The 23214-nt window shown below is 44.6% G+C and overlaps 1 protein-coding gene across 1 annotated transcript in view; it reads left to right on the forward strand.

Annotated features, from left to right (window-relative positions):
• The window catches only part of LOC124605243 (transient receptor potential-gamma protein-like), a 454685-nt gene that overhangs the window by 107091 nt on the left and 324380 nt on the right, over positions 1 to 23214 (forward strand). Inside the window, exon 4 of the mRNA XM_047136797.1 lies at positions 4522 to 4756. Coding sequence (XP_046992753.1) covers positions 4522 to 4756 — 235 coding nt within the window. The remainder of the gene's footprint in view (positions 1 to 4521; positions 4757 to 23214) is intronic.

The following is a 23214-nucleotide window of genomic DNA, read 5'->3' on the forward strand; positions in this document are numbered from 1 at the left end:
GGTTCAAATGGCTCTGAGCACTATGAGACTCAACTGCTGAGGTCATTAGTCCCCTAGAACTTAGAACTAGTTAAACCTAACTAACCTAAGGACATCACAAACATCCATGCCCGAGGCAGGATTCGAACCTGCGACCGTAGCGGTCTTGCGGTTCCAGACTGCAGCGCCTTTAACCGCACGGCCACTTCGGCCGGCAATGTGACAGTGTTAAAACAGATTTCAGGATAACGCATCTCATCAACATCAAAAAGTGAAATAATCCTAAACACAACAATATTAAATATTAACTCTCAGAGAGTTAAATTATCCTAAAGACGACAATATTAAAGTTTAACTAGAAGTTTCTTTACAAAATTATTCTTACGATTTCGTTATGATGTTGGTCAGTACTACACTAAATCATCCGATTCCGGTTCAAAGTTCAGTAGTATTTTTAGAATGAAATTCAAGTCTATGGTGGATGGTTAGTAATGTGACAAATTGAGCAAAAGATTACCCAAGTTCACTCGAGTTTACAGTGGACGCAAGCTGGTGAACCAACAAGTTTACTTATCTGCACGCGATATTTACCTTAATCTGTAATGAGCTGTCGTCTGCTAGGCTGGCCTCTCCCTCTCAAATTTCTATAAAAATATATTAAAATCTTTGCTGACTTTTTTCAGCATAAACTCTCCCTATGTTTCTCGTTATGCGAGAAAACATGTATTCAACTTAGTCTTAGAATATGGCTACATACATGTGCCTGGCTGGAGCAGAGTGCATATTATAATGCCCTCTCAGTTCTCGCAAGAACAATCAACTGATTGGCTGGTTCGTTTCCCCACAGTTGGAGCTAAACAGTGCTACAGCTGATTTCTAGCTGGATGTCAGCTGCTATGAACGCAGTATTCACCCAAATTTCTTTTCTGCGTCGTACAGACTGTTATGCGCTCCGTTCTGCACCTACGCCAATTCAGAGAAGACTCCCCCTCAAAATTTCCGTCTTGTCTTTCTCATAGGTGAACTGTCTCCCCACCTGGGTTCTTCCATTCTTCATGTCACAGCTTTATTCGACCAATAGGAGCGTTCCTCTTATTTTGTGGAAACTCTCTCTACCAATCGCAAGGGCCCTACCATTAAACTGAGTCTAAAGTTCAGTTCTTTGCTCCTTGCTAGTACGTTTTGTGGCCGCGCCAGACGTCAAAATGCATACATTGTCTCTCACGTGTGTACCACTCACTGGACACATGATCGAAAATGCGTCACTGGTCTTGTTAGTATCCATTTTGAATTCTGAAACGCAGTTTTTAACAGCTTTCTTTCCTGTCCTTCCTCAGGCGGCCCGTTAACTCTCTCCCCCCTTCTGAGTGACGTGGTCGGTCGTTGACCTGGCTTGGGACGCCCCTTCTAGTGATTTCCATTGTATCTCCCTTGGAGTGGCCTTGCCTCTGCTCTCGCCCCTCCGAATTCCAAACTAAAATGCCTCTCACTGCTTGTTACACCTTCTGCTCATAGACATGCATTATATAGGAACGGTGTGTTAATTACCGTCGATTGAGTGTCATCCCTTTTTGCATTACATATTGATAGGCAAATATGCTCATAACCACCGAATTAAGTTAGGTTTCATATACAGTTTCCCATTGCAATGTATAAAGCTCTCATGTAAGGTGCGAATGTGACCTTCACTTATTCTGCCACCTTACACTTTTCGATCTCATGCTTGAGAATCTGGAGCATATGAGAAAACTTTAAAATTATTTCCTAAAATAAAACTTTTTGCTTGTAATAGGTTTAATTATGATTTGATATTGGCACTTCGTAAATTATATTCTGTCATGTTATTTCTGTAAATGAGGTAGATAAAAATAACTACTGGTTCCAAAATAACGTCGCTTATTTAGCATGTGTTACAACTGCTGCAATATTAGAAAGGCCTATTTCGTTTTATCTAGCAGACGGTGACAAAATAGACGTCATCAAATGGAGAAACCACACGAGTCTTGGGTACTGTTCGTATCAACGGCGTTTTGAGTATTAAACAACGTTTGACAAATTTTGAAGAGTAATAGATTATTTGGCAGAAAGGAAAGCATACCTTGTAAAACTGTAGCAAGATTATAGAGGAAAAAAAAGCTGGGATCTAAGGATTGAAGAAATGTGTACTGTCTTGCTTGTCTCCTCTCTTTACTGCTTTCATGATTCCTATATGTCACACGCAAGAGAAAGTTATTAGCTAATAGGCAACAAAGAGTGCAATAGTAGAGCAACAATTTGGGGGATACCTGTATTAACACGACAAAGCACGCTGTCATCAACCAGCATCTGTGCAACATTGGTCTGTGGAAAATAACATTCATGAAATGGAGTATTGCCGCGCGGGATTAGCCGAGCAGTCTGAGGCGCTGCTGTCATGGACTGCGCGGCTGGTCCTGGCGGACGTTCGAGTCGTCCCTCGGGCATGGGTGTGTGTGTTTGTCCTTAGGATAATGTAGGTTAAGTAGTGTGTAAGCTTAGGGACTGATGGGCTTAGCAGTTAAGTCCCACGAGATATGACACACATTTGAACAATTTTTTTTTTAAATGAGTAGCTTCTCTGAGCCCTGACCGCAACCCAGTGAAACATCTTCGGGATGAGACAAAATGTCAACTTCTCTGCAGTCGCCAGCCTCCTGGTTTCTGCCAATTCTCCAGACACTGGGACAGCTCACTGAAAGTGTACCCAGAGGAGTTCACGCCAGCATAAGGCCAAAGGGCGAACACACGCCATATTAACGTCCGCTAATAGGTTGCTGACGGTTGCTGATCGGATGGTGAACGGCCAGTATCTGGCGGCGGAGGGAGGTGTATCCTTGCGGGAGGAGAGAGAAGTAACTAAACCGACTTGCTGGCCCGCTCAGCAGCAGCACAGCCCTGCCTCGGTACTATGCGTCGGTGGCACGCGGCGTGAGGGCCACGCCGGCTGCAGAGGAATCCCTGCCCTGGCCTGCTGCACCTCACCTGCCCGCCTTTCCACAGTGGGAGCAGGCTCACTGGAATCGCTTCTGCACACACATCTCACTTCCGGGAGGCGGGCCACCCTGTGGAGAAGCCCTGGCAGTCCAGTAGCAAGGTTATCCCAGCTGCTACCCGACTTCTATTGCAAGTGCCCAGCCCTTCAAACATTTCGAGCACATCGACTGGAGCTGCTGGCGCTATTTGCTGCCGGTGTGTACGACTTTGTACACAACGGTAAGAAGATGTAGGCTACAAAAGTGGAGTGGCAACCGTCGTCATAGGAAAGTTGAATAGGAACAGAAATGATAAGCGAACGAGATAACACAGCAAACACAACACTTACTTAACTCGTATTTTTCCGAGTGAACAAAGATACAAATAATGCAGCAAGAAACATTGTCCAGCTATCACAAAGTCAGTAACGGTGAGGGTCGCTTTAATAGGCACGGAGGACAGTATCGTAGCCGAGAGGCTCCGAGTGCGCCGGAGTTGTGGCGCAGCATTGGGTCTGCCGGATCCCCCGTGACCGCTGTCACTGCCAGACGTTACCAGCTTCACGACACCCGCGGGTTCGTATCGATATTTGACACCACAGCTATTGCTTGCCATTTCGAAAAGTTAACGGTCGCCTCGAACTGAATTTTTTTAAAGGTATAGCTGTGTTGTCCTCTACCTTATTTAGCTTCCTTTTCTTTGTTAAAATCTTCTCAGGCTTCCAGCCATTTGAGGTGGTTAAAATCCCACGGGCTTTCGACTGAGCTCTCATTGGCCATTGTCAAGTGGTAAACGAGTGCTGTGCTATCGTGGGCTTACCGTCACATAGGCCCATTGCTGGCTGTGAAGTCAGTGACGTGCACTTCCTCGCCAGATACAGTAACACCTGCCACATCCACTTCAACCTAGTGACGGCCACATCACAGGCTGTGGTGATCCGCAGATCGCCGTCCTTACTGATGTTTTCGGATTTGGTTTTTTTACTGTTTTTTTTCTATAATTCCGTACCAAAGTTCTTTCATCCTCATCATGACATAATCCGGTGTCGATGTTGTAGAGAGTGCTCTGCGACGGCTGATTTTTCAGGATAGCGTAGCCCTCTCGTCTTCTGTCTGGCGTTGCTCTACAGTGCCTACTGATTGCCTGAGTTAGTATAGCCACACTGACGTGGTATCTTGTACGTAACAGGCGTTCTCACCCCTAGGTCACCCTTCACAGTATTCACGAACTGTCGTTTTTTTTTTTGCTGGGGGCCCGAACAGTGACAGAACTCCACGTTTTTGTGCCGAATGGTGATCGCTGGGAGCGTGTAGATGACGATCCGTGGGTCTGGGTTTTCTGTACACAGTACGGAGGTGGTGCACATTGGTTTTTTCGGCGAACGTACCGTCTGTCTCCACTTCCATCGTAAACCTGACGCGATCGTGAATGCCGTTCAGGTTTTGTTTTGCACAGAAGATCATTAGAATATATGATGTACGTTTTAATGGTTTACGATAATGGTGTTGCACACTTAATCGGGCGCTAGTAGGTGTGGCCCCCCTGTTGCAGTTCGTGGCGCACCCGAACGTGCAGCAGCTGCTGGCGTCCATCTGGTACGAGGGGCTGCCCGGCTTCCGGCGCAAGAACATGGTGCTGCAGGCGCTGGAGATCGTGCGCATCGGCATCCTGTTCCCGCTCTTCTCGTTCATGTACGTCGTCGCGCCGCACTCCCGCTTCGGCCAGACGATGCGCAAGCCCTTCATCAAGTTCATCTGCCACTCCGCCTCCTACTTCACCTTCCTCTGTAAGTATCTCGCCGCCAACATTTTGACAACAATCCCAACGTGTAACTCATACAATCCACACCCTATAGCAATAGCCCAATCCGCCGTAATGAACATTCCTCGAAGGTTCCGAATTGCTGTCGGGGTGGAGGAGACGTTGCGACGATATTTCGACTCGCATTCGTTACGCTTGAACGTGGCTGATCGGTTCTCAGCAGAAATATCGTGGTGACAGGTCTGCCTCATCAGACTCAATCCAGAAACTCTATTCAATAGTCTACTCAGACGATAAAAGACACGGAGTAGAAACTACCAAGTCTCTAAAACTACAGAACATAATCTAAATGTGAAACCTCTTATCTTAGAATTTAATAGGTGCCACATTTCAGTCACAATTACAGTACTCGTTACTATTGCAGCCAATTTCAAAATGACGAGAGTAGATTATTAAGCATAATTCACTCGTTGACATACTGTTTTTTTTACTGTTGGGGCAAGATGGGGTAACTTACTGTTTTCATACCACAGAAGCAGTTATATCCTGTATTAGTTCCAGGACATCCAGGACATATTTCAAAGAATTTGGTTTACCCTTATACGCTCACGGGACACAGCACTAGTCGGCCCCTTAAACGAGCACTGCCGGTGGTGGTGCCGGACTGCGACCTCACGGGCGTGTGGCCGCCAAAGCGTCCTGTAAGTAGCGGGCGGCATCGTGGGAAGGCGGGCCGACGTCGATACCCGTCACAATGACGCAGAGGACCTGCCGTGTCTGGACGCACGGTCACAGGCTGCGTCAACTAGCACCACATTTGAAATCGAAATTCCTGAGCTACACGTAAAAGCATGGCAGCAGCTGCAAGTGAATCGTGCACCGTGGGAAAAACGGAAAAGAAGATAAGCGAAACTTTCCACATGTGGTGCTGCAGAAAGTTGTTGAAAATTACGTGAACTGATAAGGTAATGAAAGAGGAGGTTCTCCGAACAATCGTCCAGGAAGTAATAGGTGGAAAACAATGAAAGGTAGAACGGACATGATGATAGGATACGTGTTAGCACATCAGGGAATAACTCCCATCGTAGTTGAGGGAGCTGTAGAGGGTAAAAATTAACCAGACTATATATATCAAATGCTTAAGGAGTTTGAGTATGTTGCCACAGGAGAGGAAGTCGTGCAAGAGCGCATCGGATCAGTCAGAAGACAGACGACAAGGACTAAGAGTCCCTTTGAAAATTAACATAACAAATTTAACTGAAACTAGAAATATGAAAATAAAACAGAATTGAACAATTATTCTGAAGTGTTCTATTATCGAATTTTTAATATTTACTTCTAAAATTAGGAAAGGAGAAAAATTTGTGACACACTCAGTGCTCTGCACTAGGATAATTCGTTGATTTGTCCGACCATTTCTTCAATTTTTTCTTAAATGATTTATATTTCAGTCAATAATTTGTGCTGCCCACTGACTGCGTCCGTGATTGAACTAGTACTCACATATAAATTTCAAACTCAGAGTGTGCGTAGCAAATTGTGTGAGAGTCTAATGTTTCATCTTCATTAAGTTGCAAATGAGGAGTGTCTGTAGTATTTGTATTGATAGAAATGATTGTTGGTACTGCCAAATAGGTGAAATTTATCACCCTCATCGCTACACACAATAGCTCACTGAAGAAACAGTACAAGTCTTTCAGTAAGCTTCGAGTAGTGTTGGTCACCACTTCATGTGTGTGACTGATTTACAACCATGAATCTGCACCAAGTCCTTTTATCAGGTTCCCGACTTTCCAACTAGGATGTGTACAGCTGAATCCTGCCGTCGTTGTCTGCCACTTCCCTTTTCTGTCTTACTGCTTAGCTCGAGCCTTCGATTGTCACTGACTCAATTTAGTCTCATGAATAAGCTTCGATCTAATTATCCGCGTTCTGTTTCATTTATTAGCTACTGAATTTCCAATTAACTTCCTTCCTCATTTCATTCTAACGTTTGCCGCTTGTTTCAAATGTAGTAAAAATTGGTAAGTTTCTTACAAGGTATTTTATTGTGCGCGCTTCTTTCGAAATGTTCCTCTGCTACCCACTCGTATATCATTATAGCCTTAACTACCGAGAAGAAATATTTTCTTTTCTTCTGCCGTAATATTAAATTAAAAACAATAATTTCTTAACAATCACCTTAAATGTTTCTAATACCAGGTAATACCAATTTTTTGTGATACTTAAGCACGCTGCACTCTAGATTACAGTCGTAGCGATGGGAAATAAAGCTAGCAGGCAAAGGCAAAACTATTGACCTTCAAGTTATTTATGTTTGAAGACCATTAGAAACTCTAGATCACAAAGTTTAAGCAGACATCATAAATACGCATATTGGTTTTAATTTGTTCCATCCACATTGCTGTAGCTATGTTTTAGCACACAACAGCGACGGAGCTATTGAAAAATGGATGGACGAATACTTAGCGCCCCAGCCAGTGTAAACGTTAGAGATCCAAGAACATTCTGATCTGGTAGCCAGCTGAAGGATTATTCTCGTGATTTGTGCATCATATCTAAATTTGGACGTAACGACACCATACAACGAAAAGTCATCAAGTGTTTCCGACACAACAAGAATAGGACAGTCATAATTCATCACGGGACTGAAATTCTTCTAGAGTCACCTGCGTCCCTCAGTCTCGATGGAATTTTCAACTTGCTAACTGGGAACTGTTTCAACGAGGACTTGAGAGTACCGTTCAATGTATTCTCCCAATTTCATTCAGTTATGAAAGATCTATGGGACGATTAACCCAATGTGCTCCACGTGGTTTTCGGAAGGAGTACATCTCGGTTGGTCTCAAGAAATCAATGAGTTATATGCTAAATATTAAGAATCTGAAAATGACGGGACAGTTGATAACCTATTGACAGCTCTCAACAAGTACAGAAAATTGAAGTGGCAGACAACGACGGCAGGATACAGCTGTACACATTCTAGTTGGAAAGTCGGGAACCTTATAAAAGAACTTGGTACAGATTCACGGTTGTAAATCAGTCACACACATTAATGCCAGCGCTGTTGCATCCAGGCCAAAGACGACTTAGAAAACTAAAAAAGACGAGGCACAGATACTAAACCAGAAAAATGAATTGTACATAAAGAGGTCCCATCTAAAACCACATCCAGCCCACTCATGGCTTGTGCATTGAGGAACTTGATGTAGCCTTGGATATGCTAAAGTAAATAAAGCTGTTTGTTACGATGGCGTACATTCAGAGAGTCTTAAATCCATCGGAACTTAAAATTGTGGCTCACTGAATTTTTCAGTGAGATTCTGAGGACCGGAAAAAGCTTTTCAAGCAGGCTAAGACGGAACCGGTTCTTCTCTCTGTTGACCAGCATCGCTGCTAGAAAGGCTTTCTTTAAATCGCATTCTAGAGTCCACTGAGCAAATCGTCCCTGTCGAACAAGCTGGCTTTAGGAAACAGAGCAGCTGTTGTGATCACGTCGTGCCATTGATAATCTAACAGAAGCTGGATTCAGCGGGTTCTGCATCCGGCTACAGTTTTTGTGGCTCTTATGGCAGCTTTGACACTTGTGGAGGGAGGAATTGATGTCGAAGTTTATTGAAATCGGTCCATATCAAAAGGTGACATTACTAATGAACAACATGCTCTCTGAAAGGCACTTTAAGGAGTTGGTGAATGAACAAGCTAGCAGATGGAGGACTCTAAATAACGGCCTGCTTCAGGGGTCAGTTCATCTTCATCTACATAATAACTCTGGAATTCACAATTAAGTGCTCGGCAGAGGGTTCATCGAACCACATTGCAGCTACTTCTATGCCGTTCCAATCTCGAACAGTGCCCAGGGAAGCGAATACTTAAACCATTCCATGCGCGCTCTGATTTCTCTGATTTTATTATGACAGATCATTTCTCCCTATGTAAATGGGCGCCAACAAAATGGTTTCACACTCTTGAGGATAAAATTGGTGATTGAAAAACGCCTTTGTTTGACAGCCACCACGATTCGTCTATCATATCTATGGCTTTTCGCGATAATACACAGGTAGCTGCCCTTCTTCGAACTTTTTCCATGTTCTCTGTGAATCCTATATGATGCGGATCTCACACCATTACAGCAGTACTCTTGAAGAGGGCGGACAAGCGCAATGTAACACGTCTCCTTAACAGACGTGTTATATTTTCTAAGTGTACTGCCAAATCGTAGTCCCTGGTTTGCTATCCCTACAACACTAGCTATGTGATAGTTTCACTTTTAAGTTATTTGTAGCTGTAATCCCTAGTATTTAGTTGAATTTTCAGTTTTTAGGTTTGTGTGATTTGTCTTGTAACCGAAATTTAGAGGATACCTTCTAGTACTCTTGTGGGTGACTTTACACTTTTCATTATTTAGAGTCAATTGTCACTTTTTGCACCATGCAGATGTCTTGTCTAAATCATTTTGCAATTCGTTTTGCTCATCTATTACTTTACAAGACGGCAAATGACAGCATCATCTGCAGACAGTCTAAGACGACTGCTCAAATTGTCCACTAAATAATAGTTCGTGTAGATCAGGAGCGGCAGAGAGTCTGTAACAATCCCAGATATTACTTCTCTTTTACTCGATAGGTTCCGTCATTTATTACGAACTGTGACCTTTCTGACAGGAAACCACGAATCCAGACATACCAGTGAGCGGCTAACGGAAGCGGTAAAGGCTGCCAGTCTTGCTTGCAAGATGAAAGCAGACCTGACCATTTGCAGCATAGTCGACAGGACCGACTGCGGACCTCTGGTGCAGAGCCGAGTGGAGGATCTGAATCAGAGGGTCAAACGATTCTGCGACCGCGTAGGCTGCAGATTCCTCGACTTGCGCCATAAAGTGGTTGAGTGTCGGGTTCCGCTGAATAGGTCAGGTGTCCACTACACGCAGGAGGCGGCTACACGGGTAGCAGGGACTGTGTGGCGTGGACTGGGCGGTTTTTTGGGTTAGAGGGTCTCGGCAAACGCAAAAAGGGTTTCAGTCTCAAAGGGTGCAGGCCGAACACAGGAAGAACCATCGGTAAAACACTTGTAAATTGTCGTAACTGTGTTGGGACAGTACCAGAGCTGCAAGCGCTAATGGAAAGCACTGATTCTCAAATCGTTATAGCCACTGAAAGTTGGCTAAAGCCGGAGACAAGCCGAAATTTTTGCGAAAATCTAACAGTGTTCCGAAAGGATAGGCTAAACACAGTTGGTGGTGCGTGTTTGTTGCTGTTAGAAGTAGTTTATCTGGTCGCGAAATTGAAGTAGATAGTTCCTGTGAGTTAGTATGGGTAGAGGTCATTCTTGCCAACCGGAATAAAATAACTGGATCCTTTTACCGACCTTCCAATTCAGATGACAGGTTCAAAGAAAACTTGAGTTTAATTTCAAGAAGGTACCCGACTCATACAATTATAGTCGGTGGTGACTTTAATTTACCATCGATATGTTGGCGAAAATACATGTTTAAATCCGGAGGTACGCATAAAACATCATCCGAAATTGTGCTAAATGCATTATCTGAAAATTACTTCGAGCAGTTAGTTCATGAGCCCAAGCGAATAGTAAACGGATGTGAAAACACACTTGACCTTTTAACAACAAATAATCCTGAACTAATAGCAACCATCGAAACGCTTACAGGGATTAGTGAACCTAGGGTTGTCGTAGCGAAACTGAATATTGTCATCCCCAAAAAAATCCCCCTAAAATAAACGAGAAATATACGTATTCAAAAAAGCGGATACGATGTCACTGGAAGCCTTTGTGAGAGACAGTCTCCACTCCTTCCGGGTCCAGCGTAAGCGTCAGAAGCGACCGACAGCGAGGGACTCCTCGATACGCGACACTGCAGCGACAAGCAGCAGTACAGGGCGAAAAGCTCGGATGCCCTGCGTGCGAGCGACCCTGTCGCGCTACAAGATGGCTGCTGAGAGCCGACCAGCTGTTTCTTTAAAACGGCGCTCCTAAACGGTGGAATACTGTAGCTCGAGACCAAGGCTACATAGCTTTGCGTAGGAAGATATAGCGGAAAGGAATGCTGTGCATGAAATTTACAAAGGACGGAATCTTCATGGAGATGATCACCAGACAATTCTTCAATTATACATGAATGAGCAGAGGAGCATTCGACTATCTCATCAATAAAGTAAAGACGAATATTACATGATCAAAAACTTGTAACAGCTGATAAATGCGGAAGAATGATAGACTACCGTAAATAACAAGAACGACGAGTGCTAATAGAAAGTGAGCTGTGATGTAACGCTAGCGTTCCCAGTTTGTAACTACTCGTAGGAAAGGGTCGTGGGTGCGATCCCAGTGATCTCATATATTTTAACTGACTCAGCTACAATTTCGTATGCTAAGTTTTGTGTATACTGTTTACACTGCGTCACTAAGTATATTTACAAGGTCGTGCCAAAGTACTTGCTCTTTAACTGTATACATACCTATCCCAGTATATCACACACATTAAATTCTCAATAAATTACAATGAACAGCGATAAAATTTTACAGACAATTGATGTTCCGAACGTAATTCATCAGCAGCCAGTATTAAGGCCAAGCGTTTCAGTTAATATAAACAGTACGTAAAAGTGAACGATAAAAACTTTTTGAAAAGAAAGTTAAACGTTTTATGAAATGATTTGTCTAAAAGTATGAAATAAAAAATATTAGGGAAACATTTGATGCACCTCATTTTCCGTTCATGATTTCGAGCATCATTCAAAGAGATGTAGAACGTTTTTCTGGTCTATTTATTTCTTTTACACAAATCATTTCACAAACTATTTGACCGATTTCTTTCGTTCTTTGTTTTCAAGCGTTATTCACAAAGCATGATCTTTCTGACTCCTCGATTGTCTTCCTGGCGTCTTCTGTTCTCGGAAATCCTAACTGTGGTACTTGATTCGAAGAAAGCCTCTTTGACATTTGCGTACCGCACCACTGTATCTTTTTATGTGCGAAATAGCTGGCCGTGAACAGATGAACTTTTTGACATTCCATTTACACAGCCTGGCAGCAGCTTTTCGTGAAATATTTCAATTATTCCTATAATCATTAATAAATTTTCCTTAATTACCCTGATTACTTTCAAGCAGTTAAATGTTTTCATGCAAAAATAGACCTCACGCTGCCTGTTTCTCCCACTTTGTTTGGCTATGAAAAACCGGACAAAACCGCATGGTGCAGTTTATACGGAGTCTTGTTTACGCTCTGCTCATGCGTTTACAAAAACGTATCGAGTGTTAATCATATGATAAAATAGTCATTTCTGCGTGCTGTCTTTTCCAAAAACCGTCCTTTCGATATCTTCAACCGTTTATGAGATACGACGATTTGTATGACCACTTGATTCCAGAAGCGCAGGAAGGATTCGGACGCGCCGCGAGCGACTCATCCGCGGATAGAACAAAAAGAGATATCAATCCGGTCTCAACTTTAAATACAATTTAGATATATTGGTTACATTTAACACGCAATAATGTATGGCCTTAAATGACCTATACGGATAGTCTACGTAGTGTGATTTTACCTCTACAAATTCTTAAAATTTTCGTGCAGCCATATACTCAGTTTCGTGCATCACAGTAACTATTACGAATAACGAAATAAATTCAGACCATTATCAGCAAAGATATCAAGCTATAACATGCGGACGGACAAAATTTTTTCACCGAATAGTTTTCTTAAAACCGGATGATAGAATACACGTGGCTGTAGCTCTCTCTGCCGCGCAGGCTGCAGCGACGAGATTCAGACACGTTTGAATTCTAACGTCGCCAGTTGTAGCAGAGGACCGGCAGCGCCACGGATGTCGCCCATGTAGGACACTTCCGTAACTATATCAGCGGTTGTGTTTTGTCGCCTGAAGCCGTCGCTCGCTGTCGGTCGCTTCTGTCGCTCCAGTAGACCAGATGCGGCTTGAATTAAAAGAAATAGTAACGGCAGCAGTTGAGAGATTTATACCAAATAAATTAACAAACGACAGATCTGATCCTCCTTGCTACACAAAACACGTTAGAACACTGTTGCAGAAACAACGAAAAAAACACGCCATATTTAAACGGGCGCAAAATCTCCAAGATTAGCGATCTTTTACAGAAGCTCGAAATTTACGCGCACTTCGATTCGAGACGCTTATAGTAGTTTCCACATTTTCTCTCGAAACCTGCCACGAAATCCAGAGAATTCTGGTCATATGTGCAGTATGCCAGCGGGAAGACGATGCCTTCTCTGCGCGACAGGAATGGAAATACTGAAGACGAAAGTTCTGCCAAAGCAGAGTTACATAGCATTTCGAAATTCCTTCACCAAAGAAAACGAAGTAAATATTCCAGTAGGGGGACAAGGGGCGTGTCACCCCACTCTCCATTGTTGCCAAATTTATTAAAGATGGCGGCGATGACGTCATCCAAGATGGCGGCATGTAGACTTGGCAACAGCGCATGACGTCATCCAAGATGGCGGCTTTTGGCTGGAAAATAGTCCAATTGTGCTACGTCCACTAACCTAAACTCAAGAAAAAATGGCGGGAAGTTTGAATTCCAACAGGATAATGCATGCAAAGACCGTACTTGTCTTTATTATTGATTATCATTCATTAACATTCATTATCATTCATTATCATTTATTAACATCCATTATCATTCATTGTCATTCATTATCATTCATTGTCATTCATTATCATTCATTATCATTCATTGCCATTCATTATCATTCGTTATTATAGGCCTACCTCCACTAGAAAATTGCGCCAAATTCAAATTCCAACACGATATTCTCTCGAAAACTGTACTTCTATGTATTATTATCATGTATTATTAATTCAAGATGTCCGATTTTCTCGGTGAGAAAGCCATTCTCCTTACATCCATAACAAAAATCTATCACAAGTTGAAATCCCCAACACCATAATTGATCACATGTACGAGCTTTCTCCGTCACTTATCTTTTTTTTTCACTGGTAACCTATCATAATCGTGCCAAATAATATACTGCACTTATAGTAACGTAATTCACGTCCCTTGATTTTTCAGGGGGGGAAGGGACTGAAGACTTTATTTCAAGCAGTACGGTCATCACTTGTTCTCCAACACAGTCAGCACACACATCTTTGATATCGCAGTGCAGTCACCACGACGTCCGCACTCCAACTGAATTAGTTCAAATCCTCGCCACCCCCTGGCCAGCACGCGGAGACACTACCTACGCCTGTCACGTGAGGCGGCCAGCCACTAGCGCGGGGGGTGAGCCCAGTGATCGCTCCCACGTCGTAAACATATTTCGCTGGACACGTTGCAACTTGTCGAGTTTGACGTCACAGCGGCCCCCTGTCCGCTCACCACGTGCATTCGTCGCCTCCACATGTTTCCCGCCAAAATTGACTCCCTCGGAGCTGAATCACACAACGGTCGGCCGTTTCCCTGCAACACTTCCGGCACCACGTCCAAACCTGCAGATACCGACCTCACACAGCCGTTCGCCACGTGTCCCTGTGCGAGCGAGATCGCAGTGCTACACTTTTGGCGGCAAAGTTTGCTCGACAGTGGAATCCGCCATGACTATATAACAGCACCTTTGGACTGCACTAGAACGCCCGCTAATTGACTCGCTCTCGCACGCGCGTAATAACTGTACAACCGCTGCGCCACCCCCCCCCCCCCCCCGCTTACGTCACACACCCTCCATACACGGGACGGACATCGCCTTCTGTAAATTCCTGGAAAATGATTCTTTATTTCAGACATTACGGTCATGCAGGTGTATTCCAAGTGACTTGTCCATGCTCACACAGCGAAACTCCAGAGCGCGGCCGGCTGAGCCCGCTCCCTGGCCGGCAGACGTCAGGTGGTTTACGGCGCCTGCCCACTGGCCAGCCCCCACGGCCCGCGCGACATGCAGGCCGCGCCGCCACAAACGGTCGCTCGCACCCGCGAGCACTTAATCCCGGATACGATGGTTCCTGTCGACCGCGTTCCGCGCGCGTTTATTCGTCGCGAGAACGCTCGCTAATTCACTCTCACCACCCCGCTATATTAAATAATTCCATTTACAATTTCGTATACATATTCAAACGTGTTCAACTCCCTAATATCAACTACTTTTCGAGGACCAGAACGCTACCTCCTCCTCCTAGGAACCAGCGCCAAGTTTGAAATCTGCCAGTAAACAATAATTTTGAACAAGCATTTACGCTCCCACATACAACCCAGCTCAATAGAACATAATAATTCCTTTTCACATTTTTGTTAGGTAACATGATATAAATAATAATAAATAAAAAATAATAATAAATAATAATAATTGATCATAAATGGTAATAAATAACTGGAGCAGCTGTCTGAATGCAGAGACCTGTTGGGGTGTATGGATCTGTAACAGCGAACTTTGATGTCCTCTAGACAAACGAATAGCGAAGTAATATTATGTGTTGGGCGGCTTTGGTGATCAAGTCAGAATTTGAGAAGATGATTGATTTGGGTTGGAGTGTTATTAGATGGGATGTAGATTGTTCCGTTGACTACTTCTGCACATTTGCTTCCTTTATTTAGCTGAGTGAAGATCGATTGTGGTGTGTTGGATACATGCTTGTCTGCTCTCTAGACCTGGGATAGACCTTAGTTGACGTGTAAATTATAGCAAAGATCTCGAAAATGTTACATGACTGAGACCGGTATTCGAGAGTGGAAATATCATTTTGCGTATGTTTGTTTCTAGTTAGTCAGTGGTTTACAGCATGCTGCACATAGATAAAGTTCAGCGTTTGTAGAGAATTAATTTGAAGTCTGTATCTTGGGAATTATGACGAACTAGTGATCGGTAGGGTGTAGCCTCGTGCATGATATTGCGAAGTACAGCTAAAATAGTGTGATATTATGGAGAAAGTACATGTGTTCTTGCAGTCTATGAGTCTGAGGATGTTTGAAGAAAAGCGAACAGATAAGGAAGGAGAGACAGTAAGGCGTTTGTGCTGAGGAGGGGACGATACCGAATTTGTAAAAAAGAGTTCTGAGGGTGACTTAGGTTCGCTGATGTAAGAGGGAAGATTAGCTCTGAGTGTCGGGTGTGTAGAGAGAACAGGTTGACGGTGCTTTCTTAGGATTGGGGAGCATTGCTGTATAAAGACGCTGTAGGGATAGGATAATTTTTCGCATGCTGTAGAGATATACTGGATAAGTGCACTGTTTTGTGTCAAATGTGTATGTATGTATTGTGAAGTTAATGTGGTTTACATTGTGTAGCGTTTGTATATACTGCACTGTAAAATTAATATTGATTATGTTATGTGACGAGTAGAGAGGAAGTCGTAAGGAGGGTAGCGATATTTCCAGAGTAACAGCGGTCAAGAGAGTGTATTTCCGATACTTAGCTCATTGTGGAATGCCAATCAAATGAGACCGCGATCGTAAAATTTAACTGTATAAGTATAATGAGATCAACGACTTGGGTATTCGAGAGTGCGAATATAATTTTTTGGTCTGTTTGTTTCTAGTTATTGAGTGGTTTAAAGGATGCTGTACTTAGAAAAAAAATTGGTGTGTTCTTGTAGTCTATGAGTCTGCATAAGTTTGTAGAAAAAAAGCGAGCAGGCAAGGAAGAAGAAGAGAGAGTAACGCATTTGTGTTGAGGGGGAGCGATCGCCGAATTTGTGGAACAGTTCTGAGAGGGACTTCCGTCCGTTGATGCAGAAGGGCTGATTACCGCTGAGTGTGGCGTGTGTAGAAAGAAAGAGCAGATTCACAATGCTTCCTTAGGAATTAAGAGAATTGGGGCATGTAGTGGGTATTGTAAAGTTAATGTGGTTTACATTGTGTAGGATTTGTATATAATGGGTTGTAAAGTTACTAATGCTTATGTTATGGGATGAGTAGAGAGGATGACCGTATGTGTGTGTGTGTGTGTGTGTGTAAATTGAGAGGGTGGAGGGCTGTGGAGGTAATTTAGCGATCTCTGTAAAAGTAAGCACAGGAAGCATCACAAAGAAAAGCAGGATGGTACTTCGATAACGGGTCCTTAGGAAATTAGACCAGTAAATTCGATAAGAAGGAATACGAATGATTAATCGGTTGTGCTGGGATATAGGAGGGTTGAGAACATTTGCGTATGTTGAGAGCTGGAAAGGTAGGAGGTAGGGAGCACATTCAGTATTATTTTGGTAAACAAGTTCTGTTAGGGTAAGAATTTGAATTTACAAATAAGCTTAGAAAACACGAAAGCGAGCGTTAACTATTTTTTGGGGGGGGGGGGCACTATACAATTTCGGAGAGGTTCACTGGGCTCTTATTTTTTATTTTTATTTTCAAATGATCGTTTTAGATTGAGAGGGGAGAGAAGCGCTGGGATGTGTGCCGACGGTGTGTGTGTAAACTCGCTCTCGGCTATTCTGACAACAGACGTGAAGGTGGAGATGTGGCGCATATAGGCCGGCGAGTAATGGAATGCGACCTTAACATGTGTGCTGGACCGCACTGAGTTAGGACGGTGGCAGACGACTCGCGTGGCCTGGCTTGGATAGTCATGTTCGGCGTGTAGGTCATACGAATTTCTCAGGTGTTCGGTGTGAATGCGGCTGTCATCAAGTCATGTTTCAAGGGTCGAACAGAGGCCTTCGAGCGAATTGAGAGCTGTCGGACGTGTGACGTAATGTGGGATAGGTTGATTGCGTGCGTCTGTTGAGTTACTTTGCTGTGCGTTATTTGGACAGATTACGAGTACTGATGGTGTTTACAGTTATGTGTAGTGCATTATTTAGGAGCAGTTTGATATTGTGCACTGAAATTAGGAGCTGTTTGCGTGTCTGCCTACTGTGCAACATGACACCAGGTATATCAGGACGAGTGTTTTTTGTATGAGAGTGATAGGTATACTCGATGCGTAAATAAAATGTACGTTAAGTATTTCAGGGACGATATAGAATATGAGAGAGTTCGAGTTGGTTGTTATTTTTTCTACTTGGAGGGTGTGTTAGATCGAATTGCTGAGGTGAGTAGCTACGAGAGCGCGAGGGATGTGATTGCAGCATATCTCCGTCTCTCAGCGGTTAACTAAAGATGGGGCGAGCAATGTTCTCAGCTTAGGTACTGGACCGTGTGGATTGAACAACAGTATTAGGGTCATAGTTTAGCTAGAATACTTATACAGGAGTATGTCCGACGCTAGTATAAAGGTCCAGACTGTGATGTCGGCGGTCTCGCGCTCGTGGTGTGTGAGAGAGGCAAAGCAGACGATTTTGAGTCATCACAGGTGACTTAGGTTAGTGGCTACGTTTGCCACAGTTTTCTTGTGTTTGGTAGCGAAACACGAACTGACCATCAGAATTGAAGCTTGGCTTATTTGTATTTAAGTTAATGTGGGTTAGTACACGTTAGTGCACGTTAGTAAACGGAGGCAAGCATTAATACATGTTAGCCAACGAACATCGGTCGGTAAAAGGACGTGGTGGTCGGTAGGGACTTTAACTACACTCCTGGAAATGGAAAAAAGAACACATTGACACCGGTGTGTCAGACCCACCATACTTGCTCCGGACACTGCAAGAGGGCTGTACAAGCAATGATCACACGCACGGCACAGCGGACACACCAGGAACCGCGGTGTTGGCCGTCGAATGGCGCTAGCTGCGCAGCATTTGTGCACCGCCGCCGTCAGTGTCAGTCAGTTTGCCGTGGCATACGGAGCTCCATCGCAGTCTTTAACACTGGTAGCATGCCGCGACAGCGTGGACGTGAACCGTATGTGCAGTTGACGGACTTTGAGCGAGGGCGTATAGTGGGCATGCGGGAGGCCGGGTGGACGTACAGCCGAATTGCTCAACACGTGGGGCGTGAGTCCTCCACAGTACATCGATGTTGTCGCCAGTGGTCGGCGGAAGGTGCACGTGCCCGTCGACCTGGGACCGGACCGCAGCGACGCACGGATGCACGCCAAGACCGTAGGATCCTACGCAGTGCCGTAGGGGACCGCACCGCCACTTCCCAGCAAATTAGGGACACTGTTGCTCCTGGGGTATCGGCGAGGACCATTCGCAACCGTCTCCATGAAGCTGGGCTACGGTCCCGCACACCGTTAGGCCGTCTTCCGCTCATGCCCCAACGTCGTGCAGCCCGCCTCCAGTGGTGTCGCGACAGGCGTGAATGGAGGGACGAATGGAGACGTGTCGTCTTCAGTGATGAGAGTCGCTTCTGCCTTGGTGCCAATGATGGTCGTATGCGTGTTTGGCGCCGTGCAGGTGAGCGCCACAATCAGGACTGCATACGACCGAGGCACACAGGGCCAACACCCGGCATCATGGTGTGGGGAGCGATCTCCTACACTGGCCGTACACCACTGGTGATCGTCGAGGGGACACTGAATAGTGCACGGTACATCCAAACCTTCATCGAACCCATCGTTCTACCATTCCTAGACCGGCAAGGGAACTTGCTGTTCCAACAGGACAATGCACGTCCGCATGTATCCCGTGCCACCCAACGTGCTCTAGAAGGTGTAAGTCAACTACCCTGGCCAGCAAGATCTCCGGATCTGTCCCCCATTGAGCATGTTTGGGACTGGATGAAGCGTCATCTCACGCGGTCTGCACGTCCAGCACGAACGCTGGTCCAACTGAGGCGCCAGGTGGAAATGGCATGGCAAGCCGTTCCACAGGACTACATCCAGCATCTCTACGATCGTCTCCATGGGAGAATAGCAGCCTGCATTGCTGCGAAAGGTGGATATACACTGTACTAGTGCCGACATTGTGCATGCTCTGTTGCCTGTGTCTATGTGCCTGTGGTTCTGTCAGTGTGATCATGTGATGTATCTGACCCCAGGAATGTGTCAATAAAGTTTCCTCTTCCTGGGACAATGAATCCACGGTGTTCTTATTTCAATTTCCAGGAGTGTATTTCATTTCAAGTCCAGGTGGGTGTGGCGGTGGCGAAAATTGATTCCAAGTCTAGGTGGACGTGGAAGTTTTCCGCGTCAGAGAGGTTAATTAATTGATCAGATTAATTAAATAGTCATGTGGACTATGTTACATTCACCTGCGTAGGTACTAAGCTAGGTGCGCGCGATGGCTCATGTGTACGGACGTGTGTTTTCGCCAAGACCCTGGATTAGATAATCTAAGCATGTGGGCTGAATAATGAGAATCAGGTGATCAGTTAACTTAGTGAGGGCGTTCTTTGTCTGACAGAGCCACGTGGTCGATCGCGCGTTGTGACGTCAAGGAAGTTTCCAACTCGGTAGAAAAAAACATTCCGTTTACCAGAAACGTGTAGGAAGAGGTTGAGTGCTGGTGGCTTAGTTTGAAGCAATTTTCTTAGGTTGGTGGCGGAAGCGCAAGTGAGCTTTGTTTACTGGCAGATTTCAAACTTGGCGCTGGTTCCTAGGAGGAGGAGGTAGCGTTCTGGTCCTCGAAAAGTAGTTGATATTAGGGAGTTGAACACGTTTGAATATGTATACGAAATTGTAAATGGAATTATTTAATATAGCGGGGTGGTGAGAGTGAATTAGCGAGCGTTCTCGCGACGAATAAACGCGCGCGGAACGCGGTCGACAGGAACCATCGTATCCGGGATTAAGTGCTCGCGGGTGCGAGCGACCGTTTGTGGCGGCGCGGCCTGCATGTCGCGCGGGCCGTGGGGGCTGGCCAGTGGGCAGGCGCCGTAAACCACCTGACGTCTGCCGGCCAGGGAGCGGGCTCAGCCGGCCGCGCTCTGGAGTTTCGCTGTGTGAGCATGGACAAGTCACTTGGAATACACCTGCATGACCGTAATGTCTGAAATAAAGAATCATTTTCCAGGAATTTACAGAAGGCGATGTCCGTCCCGTGTATGGAGGGTGTGTGACGTAAGCGGGGGGGGTGGCGCAGCGGTTGTACAGTTATTACGCGCGTGCGAGAGCGAGTCAATTAGCGGGCGTTCTAGTGCAGTCCAAAGGTGCTGTTATATAGTCATGGCGGATTCCACTGTCGAGCAAACTTTGCCGCCAAAAGTGTAGCACTGCGATCTCGCTCGCACAGGGACACGTGGCGAACGGCTGTGTGAGGTCGGTATCTGCAGGTTTGGACGTGGTGCCGGAAGTGTTGCAGGGAAACGGCCGACCGTTGTGTGATTCAGCTCCGAGGGAGTCAATTTTGGCGGGAAACATGTGGAGGCGACGAATGCACGTGGTGAGCGGACAGGGGGCCGCTGTGACGTCAAACTCGACAAGTTGCAACGTGTCCAGCGAAATATGTTTACGACGTGGGAGCGATCACTGGGCTCACCCCCCGCGCTAGTGGCTGGCCGCCTCACGTGACAGGCGTAGGTAGTGTCTCCGCGTGCTGGCCAGGGGGTGGCGAGGATTTGAACTAATTCAGTTGGAGTGCGGACGTCGTGGTGACTGCACTGCGATATCAAAGATGTGTGTGCTGACTGTGTTGGAGAACAAGTGATGACCGTACTGCTTGAAATAAAGTCTTCAGTCCCTTCCCCCCCTGAAAAATCAAGGGACGTGAATTACGTTACTGTAAGTGCAGTATATTATTTGACACGATTATGATAGGTTACCAGTGAAAAAAAAAAGATAAGTGACGGAGAAAGCTCGTACATGAGATCAATTATGGTGTTGGGGATTTCAACTTGTGATAGATTTTTGTTATGGATGTAAGGAGAATGGCTTTCTCACCGAGAAAATCGGACATCTTGAATTAATAATACATGATAATAATACATAGAAGTACAGTTTTCGAGAGAATATCGTGTTGGAATTTGAATTTGGCGCAATTTTCTAGTGGAGGTAGGCCTATAATAACGAATGATAATGAATGGCAGTGAATGATAATGAATGACAATGAATGATAATGAATGACAATGAATGATAATGGATGTTAATAAATGATAATGAATGATAATGAATGTTAATGAATGATAATCAATAATAAAGACAAGTACGGTCTTTGCATGCATTATCCTTTTGGAATTCAAACTTCCCGCCATTTTTTCTTGAGTTTAGGTTAGTGGACGTAGCACAATTGGACTATTTTCCAGCCAAAAGCCGCCATCTTGGATGACGTCATGCGCTGTTGCCAAGTCTACATGCCGCCATCTTGGATGACGTCATCGCCGCCATCTTGAATAAATTTGGCAACAATGGACAGTGGGGTGACACGCCCTCTACTTATTCCAGAATTAGCATCATGGCAGCTGCCAATATGATTAACGTAAAAGTAGATATCCTTGCAGTAGTGAAGCAACTTAAATCACTTAACAAAATCAAGTCTTCGTTCCAGACTGTATACTGGTTAGCTGATACAGTAGCTTCATACTTAACAGTCATATAGAACCGTTCGCTCGACGAAAGATCCGTATCCAAAGACTGGAAGGTTTCATTGGTCATACCAATATTCAAGATAGGTAGTAGGAGTAATCCACTAAATTACAGGCCTATATCATTCAGGTCAATATGCAGCAGGATTTTGGAACATATATTGTATTCGAAAATCATGAGTTACCTGGAACAAAACGGTCTATTGACACATAGTCAACACGTATTTAGAAAACATCGTTGTTGTGCAACACAACTAGCTGTTTACTCGCATAAATATTGAGTGCTATTGAGAAGGCATTTCAAATTGATTCCATATATCTAGGTTTCCGGAAGGCTTTTGACACTGTACCACACAAGTGACTTGTAGTGAAATTGCGTGTCTATGGAATATCGTCTGAATTATGTGACTGCATTCGTGATTTCCTGTCAGAGAGGTCACAATTCGTAGTAATTAACGGAAAGTCATCGAGTAAAACAGAAGTGATTTCTTCCGTCCCCCAAGGTAGTGTTATAGGCCATTGTTGTTCTTTATCTATGTAAACGATTTAGGAGACAATCTGAGCAGCTGTCTTAGGTTGTTTGCAGATGACGCTGTCGTTTATCGACTAGTAAAGTCATCAGAAGATCAAAACGAACTGCAAAACGATTTAGAAAAAATATCTGAATGGGTCGAAAATTGGCAATTGATGCTAAATAACGAAAAGTGTGAGGTCATCCACATGAGGTTAGACGATAAATCAGTCAAATATGAAGGCCGTACATTCAACTAAATACCTCGGGATTACATTTAGACAAACGTAAATTGGGAGGAACACGTAGAAAATGTTGTGGAGAAACCTAACCAAAGACTGTGTGTTATTGGCAGGACACTTGGAAAATGTAACAGATCTACTAAAGAGACTGCGTACACTATGCTTGTCCGTCCTCTTTCAGAATACTGCTGCGCGGTGTGGGATCCTTACCAGATAGGTCTGGGATGCTAGATGTGGTACGAGGTACCCTCCGCCACGCACCGTGTGGTGGATTGCGGAGTATGTATGTAGATGTAGATGTAGAAATTCAAAGAAGGGCAGCACGTTTCGTAGTATCGCGAAATAGAGGTGAGTGTCACAGAAATGATACTGGATTTGCGGTGGACATAATTAAAACAAAGGCATT

The sequence above is a fragment of the Schistocerca americana genome, chromosome 3, assembly GCF_021461395.2.
Source record: "Schistocerca americana isolate TAMUIC-IGC-003095 chromosome 3, iqSchAmer2.1, whole genome shotgun sequence".
Classification (NCBI taxonomy): domain Eukaryota; kingdom Metazoa; phylum Arthropoda; class Insecta; order Orthoptera; family Acrididae; genus Schistocerca; species Schistocerca americana.